The 12,315-nt window shown below is 47.6% G+C and overlaps 1 protein-coding gene across 4 annotated transcripts in view; it reads right to left on the minus strand.

Annotated features, from left to right (window-relative positions):
- Nucleotides 1-12,315, minus strand: part of PPIP5K1 (diphosphoinositol pentakisphosphate kinase 1) — a 43,709-nt gene that overhangs the window by 20,438 nt on the left and 10,956 nt on the right. For all 4 annotated transcript variants that reach the window (XM_034065950.1, XM_034065952.1, XM_034065951.1 and 1 more), the window contains exons 13-25: nucleotides 11,307-11,382; nucleotides 10,670-10,779; nucleotides 10,006-10,091; nucleotides 9,534-9,662; nucleotides 7,994-8,115; nucleotides 7,071-7,253; nucleotides 6,042-6,183; nucleotides 5,186-5,409; nucleotides 4,061-4,188; nucleotides 3,466-3,580; nucleotides 1,940-2,047; nucleotides 605-721; nucleotides 185-349 (exon numbers count right to left, since the gene is read on the minus strand). In XM_034065950.1, coding sequence (XP_033921841.1) covers nucleotides 185-349; nucleotides 605-721; nucleotides 1,940-2,047; nucleotides 3,466-3,580; nucleotides 4,061-4,188; nucleotides 5,186-5,409; nucleotides 6,042-6,183; nucleotides 7,071-7,253; nucleotides 7,994-8,115; nucleotides 9,534-9,662; nucleotides 10,006-10,091; nucleotides 10,670-10,779; nucleotides 11,307-11,382 — 1,705 coding nt within the window. The remainder of the gene's footprint in view (nucleotides 1-184; nucleotides 350-604; nucleotides 722-1,939; nucleotides 2,048-3,465; nucleotides 3,581-4,060; nucleotides 4,189-5,185; nucleotides 5,410-6,041; nucleotides 6,184-7,070; nucleotides 7,254-7,993; nucleotides 8,116-9,533; nucleotides 9,663-10,005; nucleotides 10,092-10,669; nucleotides 10,780-11,306; nucleotides 11,383-12,315) is intronic.

The following is a 12,315-nucleotide window of genomic DNA, read 5'->3' on the forward strand; positions in this document are numbered from 1 at the left end:
TCTCCCTGTCCTTCCTGAATGAGGACGAGTCTGGGAGGCCTGTTTTTCCAGAATATCTCTCTTTAACATCTGCAGATCTGTTCCCAGAATCAACTCAAACTCTGGCCATTAAAAGGAATGCCAGGAAACCAAAACCAAGCAAAAGACCTTCATTAGAACAACCAGGGGTGCAGGAGGCAGTTACCTCCATGGAGCCAGTCTTGCGGTTCCTGATCAGCGGTGACCTTCGCTGAATGCTGACTGGCTCCGAAAGCTGCGGAGATCTTTGCTGCGCTCGGTCTGGCTCATCCATGCTCTTCTCCTTGGAGAGATCCTCCAGGCTGCCTTGGTCTGCTTTCTTGTCCTCATTCTGCAGAAGGGAATCATTGACATCTACAGGCACATGGCTCTGCAATGCTCCCCAGGCACTGCCCAGCCCTGGATCTCCAGCTCTGGGCGGCTCAGGAGGACAGCAGGATGCTCAGACTGCCCTGGTAAGCCCTGGGGGTTAGCAGGGAGCACAGCCCACTAGTAGCACACAGCAAAGCTCAGAAGACCCTCTGCTGCTGGAGCCTGGCTGGGAGCAGAGGCTGACAGGGCAGCCAGAGCCAGGCAGCATGCTCACCTCTGCAGACGCAGGGCGAAAGCCAAACCCTGTGGGTACGTTTCTATCTTCCTCACAGCCTTTCACGCCAGGGCTGAAATGCAGCTCCACATGGAAACGCTCTTCTGAAGATGGGTCCTGTGAACATGAAGCACAGGGAACAGGTAAATAAATAATCATCAGTGCCATTGTCAGCACAGGCCATGGCCTAGATCTGCATCCCAAGTGCATCCTTCTGGAAGGAAAGCAGAAGCAACAAGAAACCATGAACATAATGGCTCTAGGTTTGTCTCATCCAAAAGGACAGCCTGTATTGACACAAAGCTGAGGCATTCAAATTGTTGGTATTTTGTGACAATAGCCACTAGAGGACCAAAATGGTCCTCTGAGGAATTGGGTTGTATGTATATATCTCTAGAGACAAGTCTGAAACACAGCCCCTTCTGACCCATGCCTGCTGCAAAACCAGCACATGGGGGAGGCAGAGACTGGTTCCCTCCTGGATCTTTAATCAGGTTGTTCCAAGATTTAAGTAACTGTCTCTAAAATGATTTTTTTTCCCTTTTTTTAAGGAAGCCACAGCTTTTACACTATCTGGCTTAATGATGTAAAACCAAAAGTTTCACCATCTCTACTTACTAACAGATTTACACCACTCCTGAGAGCTCTACAGAGACCTTCGTTATTTTCTTTTACAAACAGCACCAGTAAATATTTCACTTCTACCATGAGAACCCACATCAGCTCTGTGAATACAACATTCTAACCTGATGGTGTATGGAGGAAAGGAACTGCATCCTCACACACTACAGCCCCCTGCAGTACAGGAGCTGGGATTCAACCTGCTTATGGTCATCACCATCAGCTTGCACATTTCAGATGTTTTTTAAATTATCCTCTTCACTACCTGAAGGTACCAGTATGTAAGTCCCTGATTATAGCAGTGTATTTGTTAAATAAAACACAGTTTATGAATGTGGAATTTCTGGATATTGTCTACAAATATATTTGGATTTTTTCCCCAAATATAGTTTTTTAACTTATTTTTCCTACTGTTCCTTTTAATTAAGAAACCACAAATTCTTTTGCACCAGGAAATGCTTTAAAACAGACAGTACTGGTTACTGGAGTTTGCTATTACTGCTCAGGGTGGCATTTGCTGTCAGGTAACAAGCATTAACTGGATCACTGCCTCCCACCTAAAAATAAAACCTAGCAGTTGCACTACTGATCCATCTGTCTTTACACACAAGTGGAGAGAGCTCAGGCTACAGACTTCTCTGCTGAACTCATCTCTCAGGAACTGGGCTTTGCATCATGGCAGGAGGTGTTTTATCCTACAGCTACATCCCTCACCTTGTTGTTGTCCTCGTAGAGCATGATAACAATCTGGGTCATGTAGTTCAGCTCTGAGATAGCACTCAAATAGTCCATGGCTCTCTTCCACTGCTGGTCTTTGTTTTCCTGATATATACACATAAACAGTTGCATGGAATAAGCAACAGCAGACACCTTGCAGCATTCAGTGAAATGGGTCTCAGGGAGTTTGTTTCTCCGCAAGATAACAACACTGCCAGGACAAACACCACCTTGCTTAACTTGCATGAAGAAAGATGACCTTGCAGTGAGGACAGGGGGTGGTTACAGGAAGTAGGAACTGCACAGAGGGACACTACAGCTCCCCACACAATCCACGTGCAGACCTGAGCACAGCCAGCTGCAAGCCCCCTGTGCCACACTGACTGGAGAAAAGCATAACCCACAGCAGGTTCCCAGACACAGTCATCCCCAAATAGCGGCTACAGAAATCTCAAAAACTACAAGCACAAGGAAGGAAACAGTGCTACATAAGGGACAAAGGCAAGCTGCTTTTACATGATGCTGAACAAAAGTCTAGAGGCCCATGCAGGAGCTTGGGCTCCAGGCGGCAGAGCATCCCACCCCGCACTGCTTCTCAGCACAGCCAGGGAATGGCTGTACCTGAAATGCTACTCCTGCTGCTGTGGGACATCTCACCACCTTGACAGATATAAAGTAAACCCCACTGGGACAAACGAACCCAGATGCAGCCTAATATCCCTGTGCTGGCAACCCAGCATCCTCTGGCACTCAAGACAGAGAATCAAGTGACATCTTACCCAGTGAGCAATTCAGAGGTACTTGTATGATCAGTGCCTACAGATACACTGAGCTTCCAAAGACATCAGAAATCACACCTGCTAAGCAAGCCCAAACTCTCAAGGCATTTCAGAACACCATGCTTAAAAATGGGAGGATAAATCTGAGAGCCTCCCAAGGAGTCTGAAGTTTTCTCAGGGTCTGCATGCCAGCTCCTTCAGGAAGCAGGCTATGTGAACAAGTGAAGGTTGGACTGGATGAGTTGGTCCCCTAAAAATGTGCAATTTGTCCCTCTGGTAGGGAGCACCCTGTATGCATTTAAAACCCAAAGTCAAACTGATCTATTGACTCAGAAATGACAGAAAGTCACTCAATAACAGAGTCAACCTCTTGAAATAAAGGCTTGCAGGAAGCAGGAAGAGAGAAATTTCCTCATCCCATTGCCTTGTACTGCTATCCTCCTACACAGGTAGGACTCTACTCATCTGAAACCAGCCGGACAGCTCTTGGAGGAAACATGCCTCTGTACAAGCAAGGCAGGCAGTGTCAGGACTGAGGAAGAACAATCCTCCTACATGCTGGAAAGGCAGGGAGCTGCAAAATGCAAACACAGCACAGATGGAGCTGGCTGGAGGCCACTAATGCACGTCATTACCGGGGGAGCTGGCTAGAGGGGCAATCTACAAACATACACCGTCCACATCGGAAGGGCCACTGAGAAAAAGCAGGGAGGCTTACTCTGTGAGCATTGCTGGGACACTTACATCCAGGAGCCCCCCATAGCGGAAGATACTGAGCAGAGAGTGCACATGGCTCTCACTGGTGAAGTAGAGCCGTGTCCGAACGTGGCGACCTGGTGACAGAACTCCTCTTGAGTACCTAAACCAAAATCAACCCAGTGTTATTCACAATCTGCCGATGAATTGCCATCTCTCATACAGCAGCATTTCTACACACCTAATGGAACATAACCCCACACTGTCAAAGAGCAGCAGGACCAGAACAAACAGTGAGAGCATCAGGCACAGAAGCAGCAAGTTTTACATTATCCTAATGGAGACACATGGCGGGCCACAGGTGGCCTCATCATACTAGCACTTGCCCCTTGCTGAAACAAGGATGAAGGCACAGCTATTCAACTACAGTGGGCTTTAGCTCCTGTGGCACCGTGTTCCCACTCAGCAGTCTCAAGGTGCCTTTCCATTTCTCTTCTGTTCTAGAAGCACCACCACTCCTCCCTCTTGGTGTGTCCTCCAGTGTATGTTGAGTGTCTCCTTCCACACCAGTACGCTCTTCTGGTGTGGTTCCCACACACTGCTCCAAAGCTGCCCTCCCTGCCACCAGCAGCACAGTTCTTACAAGGGATGTAGTTTGTTGACAGACTCATCTTCATGGGTTCTCTGTAGGTCCAACTGGATCTTTTTAATAAGAGGAAGACAAAAGCCAATGGCAATCTCCAGTTTCTCCTCCTTATTAATCCCATATTCCTGCAGGAACAAAACAGTAGATACCCTTAAGCCCTGGTTCTTCACTACACCCACGTGAAAGGAGGCTGGACATCAACAGTCCTTTCTGAAATCACCACTACATTTAAGCAAGGACAGAAAGGGAAATGTCATGCAAAATCCTTCTCTATTTTTTTCCCATACTGCAGAGGGTAACAAGGGACAGAGACTCCTCCCACTGTCTATACGTGACTGTCACTATTCTTCCAGCAGCTGAGAGGCACAAGTACCATCAGGGAACCCCTTTTATGACATACAAACTTATACCCTGGCCTGGCATGAGCATTAATGCAACAACTGCTATCTGCAGAGATGAAACTTGAAGTGCTTTGCTGGAAACAGCCAAACTGCATCTTGTCAGGAGCACTGTGAAGAAGTTTAGAAGAGCAGTTCTGGGCACAAGCACAATTAGACCTTGCTGGTAGAAGCTCATCCCATCTAAATGAAGCATTTCTGCCAGAAGTGGAACAGAACAATGGTCAATACAGAGATTTATTGCATGTGGCCCTCCCTTCTTCTCCCATGTTCATGGGCATAAACTGTGAGAAACAAGCCAACTTTGCCAACTGAACAAGTTCTAGTTTGACAAGAATAACAAACTTGCCAGAACAAGCCTTGACTTTAAGACAGAAATCTCTTTTCCTTTGTTCGGTGTTGTATGTGGAAAATGGGAAGTTGCTATGGCACGCACACAGCTTGCAGCTGTGCTATAATGCACTACAGTGAACATAGAAATGCTGCAACATCATCTGTTCATTATTCTGATGCTGTCAGAATCCCCATCCAGGAAGACAGCTCTGCCACACCTTAAGCCACAAATGGTTTTGGCCTCATATGAACACTTCTCAGATATATCTGAGGAACACCTGTGATAATGCTGCCTTGAGAGTTAACATGCAAGAGAGCCAAGAAGAAAAGACAGGGAAAGGATAAGAAACTGACACCACAGCTATCGTCACATGCACAAGACAGGCTGTACCTGGGGTATGATCACATCTGCCAGGGCTTTGGAGAGTTTGAAGAGTTCAGCTGTGCCTTCCAGTTTGAGTGCACAGTTGTGCTGCACATCGTATTTGATGCAGTCATAGATATCAGGGATCTTGCTGATGTCGTAGCGCCCATTCTTCATGCGGAAGTCTCGCTCCAGCTTGCTCCAGCGCTGCAGCATCAGTTCTAAAGTCTCACTGTGGTACAGCTGCAGGTCTAAACACAGAGAACACCCAACCACATTCACATCCTCACTGCTTCCATGTAGAGTTCAAGTGACAGCTCTGACTCCCTTCTCCCAGTACAGAAGGGCTCTGCTCATGTCACCCACAGGGATCCTAGACTGGAAAATCCACTGGACCTGTTGCATGGAGTTTTAACCTGCAGAAACAAGCTACTCCCAAAATACTTGAGAAAAGTGAAGCTGTTTGCCTGTTGGCTCATATCTGCTGTAAACTGTGTGAAATATCCCACAGATGCCTCTTAAAAGCCTCTGCACTGTTACTAGGAAAGTTCTTAGAGATGAACAAATCATGACTGATAAACTTACTGTTTATAGTCCTGAGCTCCCTACAGGAAATGCCTGAAAAAGTCAGGCCTCCCTCTCCAGGCCATACTGCTGCTGTTCACATTCACCCAAACCCAAGATGCACATATCATGCCCTATACATCACAGCTCTCTTTAACTGTAGTTGAAAGTGAAATAGGAGCCTTCTACATAAGTAGCACATACAGCATTTTGCTTTAGAATTTCTTTGCTACAAACATAAACCACAGTGGTGTTTGGGAGCTCTGAAGATGTAACAACAAAGAATCTGCTCCAGACTCTTTCCAGTTCTGATGCTCACCTGCAGATTTGGGGTCTTCCAGACGTTTTCGTATCTGGGAGGTGAGATTCTCAATCAGGCTGAACACTTGGTTGCAGACCTCAACTGGGTTCTGGATAAACATCATGGAGTTGAGCAGAGAAGCACTGCCTGTAGGTGCTAGCTGAGAGAAGATACCAGTAGAGACTAGTTAGTACCCTCACAAACTGGAAACACACAATGTCTACCCTTTGCAGCTCTACTGCTTTCTGATCTGCACAGAAGTGTCCCCAGAAGAGCAGTTCTGCAGAGCACAAGAGGCCTATTCCTAGGGGTACTTAAGCATGTTTTAAAACTTTCTCAGGACCAAACTCAGAGGGAGCAAACAATTGCTCCTACCAAATCAAACCTCCCTCCACCTACATATCCACTTGTCTAACTTTGCTTCTGTGCTTTAGCAGAAGGGTTTCACAGAAGTTTTAAATAGTTGAGATGGTAAATCTGTTCCTTAATGGTGATGGATTTCATCCAGTAACCAGATCTCAGCCTGGGAAAAACTGTGGTCTGGGGACTTGTTGGAGAAGTGGATGTAGTGCTTTTATTGGTTGCTGTGCTGGATGTAGCCCTCTCCTCTGTGCTCTCTCCTCTGCACTCATCAGACACTGATAAGAACACAAAAGGGTTTGTATCCAAACAGTGTGCTCACACATGCACAGAGCAGAGATCTGGGATGCAGCAAGGTGCATTGCCTGCCCAAAGGAACTGGTCAGCGTGCAGCAAACCATGAGAACTCTTCTTTTAGCATACCTGTAAGTATAAAATGCCCTGGGACTTCTAATAAGAGAGGAAGGTACCAAGTGATTCTTGAAGGGGACAGTGGAGCAAGAGAGGATTATCAACTGGAGAAGGGCAGGAGCTGGCCTTTCCCTTCTTAAGTTCAGTTTATATCCTGTCATTTTGAACTGATCTCAGAACAACCAGCTACTGTTCACATACCAGCAGGCTTCACATCAAACCACCACTGTTCTCCTTCCAGATACAGAAAGCAATAAAGCCCCACAGGTGCTTTACCTTTTCGTAATCCTCTTCACAGAACTCAGCATCCTTCTGCATGATCTCATGCAGTCGTGCCTTCACTCGGTGTTGACAGCTGCTAAGGGAATCACTGTCACTGTCCAGGAGACCATTCATGTTGGCACTTTTCACCATTTGCACCAGAATGGGGGTCAGCTCTCCTTCCAGAGCCAGCAGACCCTAAAGCAACACCAAACAAGGTTTCAGCTATGTGCAACCCAAGCAAAAAGCAGTTCTGGTAGTTTCATGGCCAACCTTCAGTCAACTTAAGTGAAATCCCAACTGTCCTTAAGAAGCAGTTATACAGCAACAGTACTTACAGTCACCAGTGACTCTGGAGTGCTCCTAGAGCTACTCAACACAAAAGGTCAGCACAGCCTGCACAGCCCAGATATGTCTAGGTAATTGCTGAGCAGCCACCCCAGTCTGCAGAACAATGCTGATATAGCAGAGGCTCTGAAGAACAGCTGAGGTCACCCTTGGCTCTAGCTTTAACTGCAGATGAACCATTTTCCCCCCACCTCACACTGCACCAAAGACATTTCATTCCCATTTTAAATCCAGCAGTCAAGGGATAACCACTCTGGCTGGGCAGTCATCCAAGAAACGCTCATTTTGGAGGCAATTAATACTCAGCAACAGGTTTGAAGTGCTCTGACATCAAATACTCCATAAATAACCCTTTCCCCAGCCGGAGTCCTATCCTGGACAGGGTACTAAAAATAGCATACACATGCAGCTACACTAGATTTCCAGTACTGCCCCATACACTTGCTATTTAGTGTACCACCATCTTCCCAACAGAGAGGGGGAAGCTCCTAGGACAGCTCTTTATTTGTCACCAGAGGTTTTCCTTTAGAACTGGCATATTTTAAGATTAATGCAGCAGAACTAACAGATGCCTAAAAGGGAGGAAGAACCTTTGCAAAAGCTGCTGCTGTCATCTGAACTCGTCCCTCATCTGAGGCATAGATCTTGAGATCATGACGGTAGGTGCTGTGCAGTCTGAGCAAGCCACATCCAGGGAAACCAGCATAGTCACCTGGAACAGAGAACAAACTCAAACTGCATATTCTGCCACCTGCAAAACGGTCAGATGAATATACTGCTTTAGACAACAGACTCCATTGTAGTAACAAAGTTACGCAGAGAATGAATCAGTTCCACAGCCAGCATTTAGGCTTGTCCAAACAAGACCGTTCTGGCTGTCGATGATGACTGCAGTGGGGTTCAGACTTTGCTTAAATTGGGAAAGCTTATTTTGAGGAAAAAAGAGAAAAATCAAACGTCCACCAGTGAAACCTGATGCTGCCCAAACTCTGCAGCAGCCCTCCCTGAGTGTGACTGCTCTGCTTGCCTGGATAGCTTGAGATGCACAAACCCCTGCCTCCTTCGACGTGTGTCTGCCATCAGAACTGCAGGCAGAGCTGCTCAGCAAAGCACATCCTGCAGCACGAACTGATGGTTTGTGTATGATGACTGGGTCAACCACAGGAGTCAGATCAGGAATGGCAGAAAGCAGCCCATGCAGCTTGAGTGAGACTCTCCACAGACAATGCAGTGGTGACTAATTTCCTGCTGCCTGGAATCCCATGATGATTTTGCACAGTACCCAGTCACACTGCATGAGAAGACAGGAAAACTGCTCCCAGCTCTGAGCTCACAACTCAGAGAAACACCCTGCTAGACAAGGACAGACATCAGCCACAGACCAGCTATCTGTCTGGACAAAGCTGCCATGTTCCATCTGCTACCCAGGAACACAGCATCTCACAGCAAAATAAGATCTCTCCTTCTCCATGAGTGACTGTGTGAAGCAGAAATCTCCAAAGCTATGACTCAGAAGGACTGAAGTCACCTTGTACATGCTCACACCGAGTCTGCTGTGAGCAAGAGGGAAGCCACTCGGTGCTCACCAGATACATAGCACTTAGTTCAGAAATGGCATCAACTAACACCTTAGGGCTCAGCCTCTGTACTAAATGCTTTTCAGAGAGAATTACGGCAGAGAAAATATGGAGAAATTACCTTCCTATTCTCCTGGCTCGAGGCAGAATTACCTGTGTTCCAAGAGAAGATTTCCTGTTTTCTGCATCTGACCTAAATCCCTTGTTAATCATATGGAAATTCATATTTGCTGCATCAGAACATATCTCACTTGAGCGGCTCCTCTTTTGTGAATACTGGCCCATTAGTTGGAATAATGCTAATTGTGCTCCAAAACATGCTGGCGTTTACCCACTGCAGCAGACATCTCTAGCCAGCTTAGGGAGCTCTGGGTGCAAAACCCACTGGAATTGTTTATCCTATCCTAGCCAAAAGCACGAAACCAGTAAAGACCCAAGTCACACAGGCTGCACACAGCCCACAGGTGTCTGAGCACCCTGCACGCTGGTGACTGCAGGGCTGGGCAGTCTGGCACAGTCACAGGACAAGACCAGACACATGGGCAGAGCTCACCTTGGCCACCGGGGTACATACAGCGGAAGGCTCGGCCCAGCTCTTCTGCCTGGACTCTTCCTGCTGGTGTCAGTTCCCCACCCCACTTGAGCACCAGGAGAAGGGAGGGGGAAGACTCTCGTCGAGCTTCTAGGAGACAAAGAGGTACTCACTACATCAGATCCCACAGCTGAGCTTGCACAGGGAGAGGAGGGGAGGAAGAGGAGCTCGTCATCAGCATCTTGTAGAGTGTTATCAACACAAGCCTGACCCAAAATCCCCAGGAGCCAAAACAGCAGGTATGAAATTAAGAGACACTATTTTTTGAAGGCACAGGCTGACATTCATTAAATTTGAAGCATAAGCCCTGTGGCACCATCATGGTATGTTGGAACATGACATTATGCATCACTCCAACCCCCATATGTTGTGAGCAAAGGTAAGATACGGGTCACTAATTTTGCTTGCATGTCCAGAGAACAGGTTTCTTTACCTTCATCTTCACTTGCAGCTTTTGGATGTCCATGAGGCAGATAGGTCAGCTGAACCTTACGGTTAATGCCAGAAAAATGTCCATACCTGTCACAAGGAGAGGGAGGAGAACAATTCAAACAAACCAGCCCCACTCACCTTTTGCCCAGAGGTCTCCAGGCAGCACACAGCAAAAATACAGCACAGGCAAGAGACTTCTTGCTGCAACACCAATTGCAACGCAAGGCGAACGTTTCTGCCATCTACCTGTGACCCAACATGCAGCCTCAAAATCAAGCAACTCCCCCAAATTCAAGTCAAAGATCCACTCACTTGCCTGCCCTTCAGCCGACAGCTCTCTGTGCTCTCATACCTCACTGGGGCTTTAATCAACGTTAGTTCATTTCTAGCTACATCTTTAACACGGGAATCACAGAAAAAAAACCCCTAGTCTGCCAGCACCCCAAGGAGAACCACATCCCTAGTGAGCAGAGAGAGCAGGGGAAGGAATCACAGCACAAAGTCATCCTCCGAGCTCCACAGACATGGCCTGAGCACAGACACTGCCTATGTATGCCACAGCAAGCTACGGGCCTGAGAGAAACCCTTTCTTTGCTTCTGTGATGCCAGCACCAGACCCACAGCTCTAAGGCAAACTCACAGTGCCCTGAGATACGAGCCCTTACATCTCCAAGACGCTCTTTAGCTGTTCCAGTTTGGATTTCCTCTCCTCAATCTCACAGTCACTGTGGGTTCCCAGGTCCACCACAAGCTGCCGTGCAATGTCCAGCACTTCCTGTTGGGGAGCAGACAGTCTCAAGCATCCAGCAACTCTCCCTCGGACTCACCACTCTACTCCTGCAAGGCCTCCAGATGGCTTCACCCAGCATTAGGTTCACACAAACACGCACCAGGGACATGTCACTTCACAAGACACAGCTCAGGCAGGACAAATTTCATGCTGCAGTTTGGCTCATCCCCACCCTGTGCTCCAACCCTGTTCAGAACCAAGCAAGTGCCTCCAACTACCCCACTCCTTCACCTCAACCCATCTTTCACCAGAGGCATCCACAGCAGATGGGCAAGTTGCATCAGGTCATCCCCATCCTATAGTCCTTTGTCAGCCATGAACAGTTTCCATTCCACTCTTGGAATGGAACTGCTATCACCCAGCTGAGGGTGCACACAGTGAGGAATAAGAAAGGGAGTGTTTGTGCATGACACTGTTGCTCTTTTGAAGGTTTCCACCCTCCCAAAGAATTGCCTCACACTGGGATCTGTTTTACCTGCACGTTCCACACAGTAGCCCCAGAGAGGACTCACCTGTAGCTGCTCTGGTCTTTTCAGCTTCAACTTTCCTGTCTTGTAGCCATCATATTTCTCAAATAATTCAAAGAACCTGAAAAGACAAAGAGCCTGATCCAGTTTCTGCTGTTTTAGGCTACAAGAACTGTCTTCCCTTCATAGGCATTCATGCTCTGTTCTTCAGGGAGAACAAGTAGACCCACTGGCTCCTTTCTGTGCTTCAGAAATTCTGATAAAAACAAGTGTTTCCAGCTTCAGGTACAAAAAGGAAGCAGCCACCAGCTTCCCATTTAGTGAGGCTGCCCTGGGTTCAGTTCTAATAGCTATTTTTCTCCTTTCCAGTATCTGGTGCAGTGCTGGGTTTTGGCTTTAGTCAGGGAAGAACACTGGTAACACACCGATGGTTCAGCTGTTGCTCAGTAGCACTTACCCTGACCAAGAACTTTTCAGTCTCATGCTCTGCCAGTGAGCAGGGACACGAGAAGCCAGGAGGAAGCAGAAACAGGACACCTGACCCCAACTAGCCAAGCGGGTATTCCATACCATAGCACGCCATGCCCGGTATAGAAACTGGGGGGAGTTACCCAGAAGGCCCAGATCACTGCTGGGGTCAGGCTGGGTATCAGTCGGCAGGTGGTGAGCAATTGTATTGGGCATCACTTGTGTTTGCTGATGGGTTTTTTTCCCCTTTCCTTTTCCGTATTAGAGTCTCTCCCCTTGTTATTCCCCTTACCACTATTATTCATGGTAGCAGTAGTGGTTTTGTATTGCACCTTAGTTACTGGACTGTTCTTATTTCAACCCATGGGAGTTACATTCTTTCCATTCTCCTCCCCATCCCACTGGGATCTGGAGGGAAGAAAGGAGGAAGTGAGCAAGCGACTGCATGGTACCACGTTGTTGGCTGTGCTTAAACCACAATGGGGGCACTTCCCTTTGCAGCACCTCACAGAACTTCACTCTTTCTTGCAGTGTTCACACAGAAGGTGCCAGATCCTTATGGGAAAGGGGGATCCCTCAACTGGGC

Source organism: Melopsittacus undulatus, chromosome 9, assembly GCF_012275295.1.
Source record: "Melopsittacus undulatus isolate bMelUnd1 chromosome 9, bMelUnd1.mat.Z, whole genome shotgun sequence".
Classification (NCBI taxonomy): domain Eukaryota; kingdom Metazoa; phylum Chordata; class Aves; order Psittaciformes; family Psittaculidae; genus Melopsittacus; species Melopsittacus undulatus.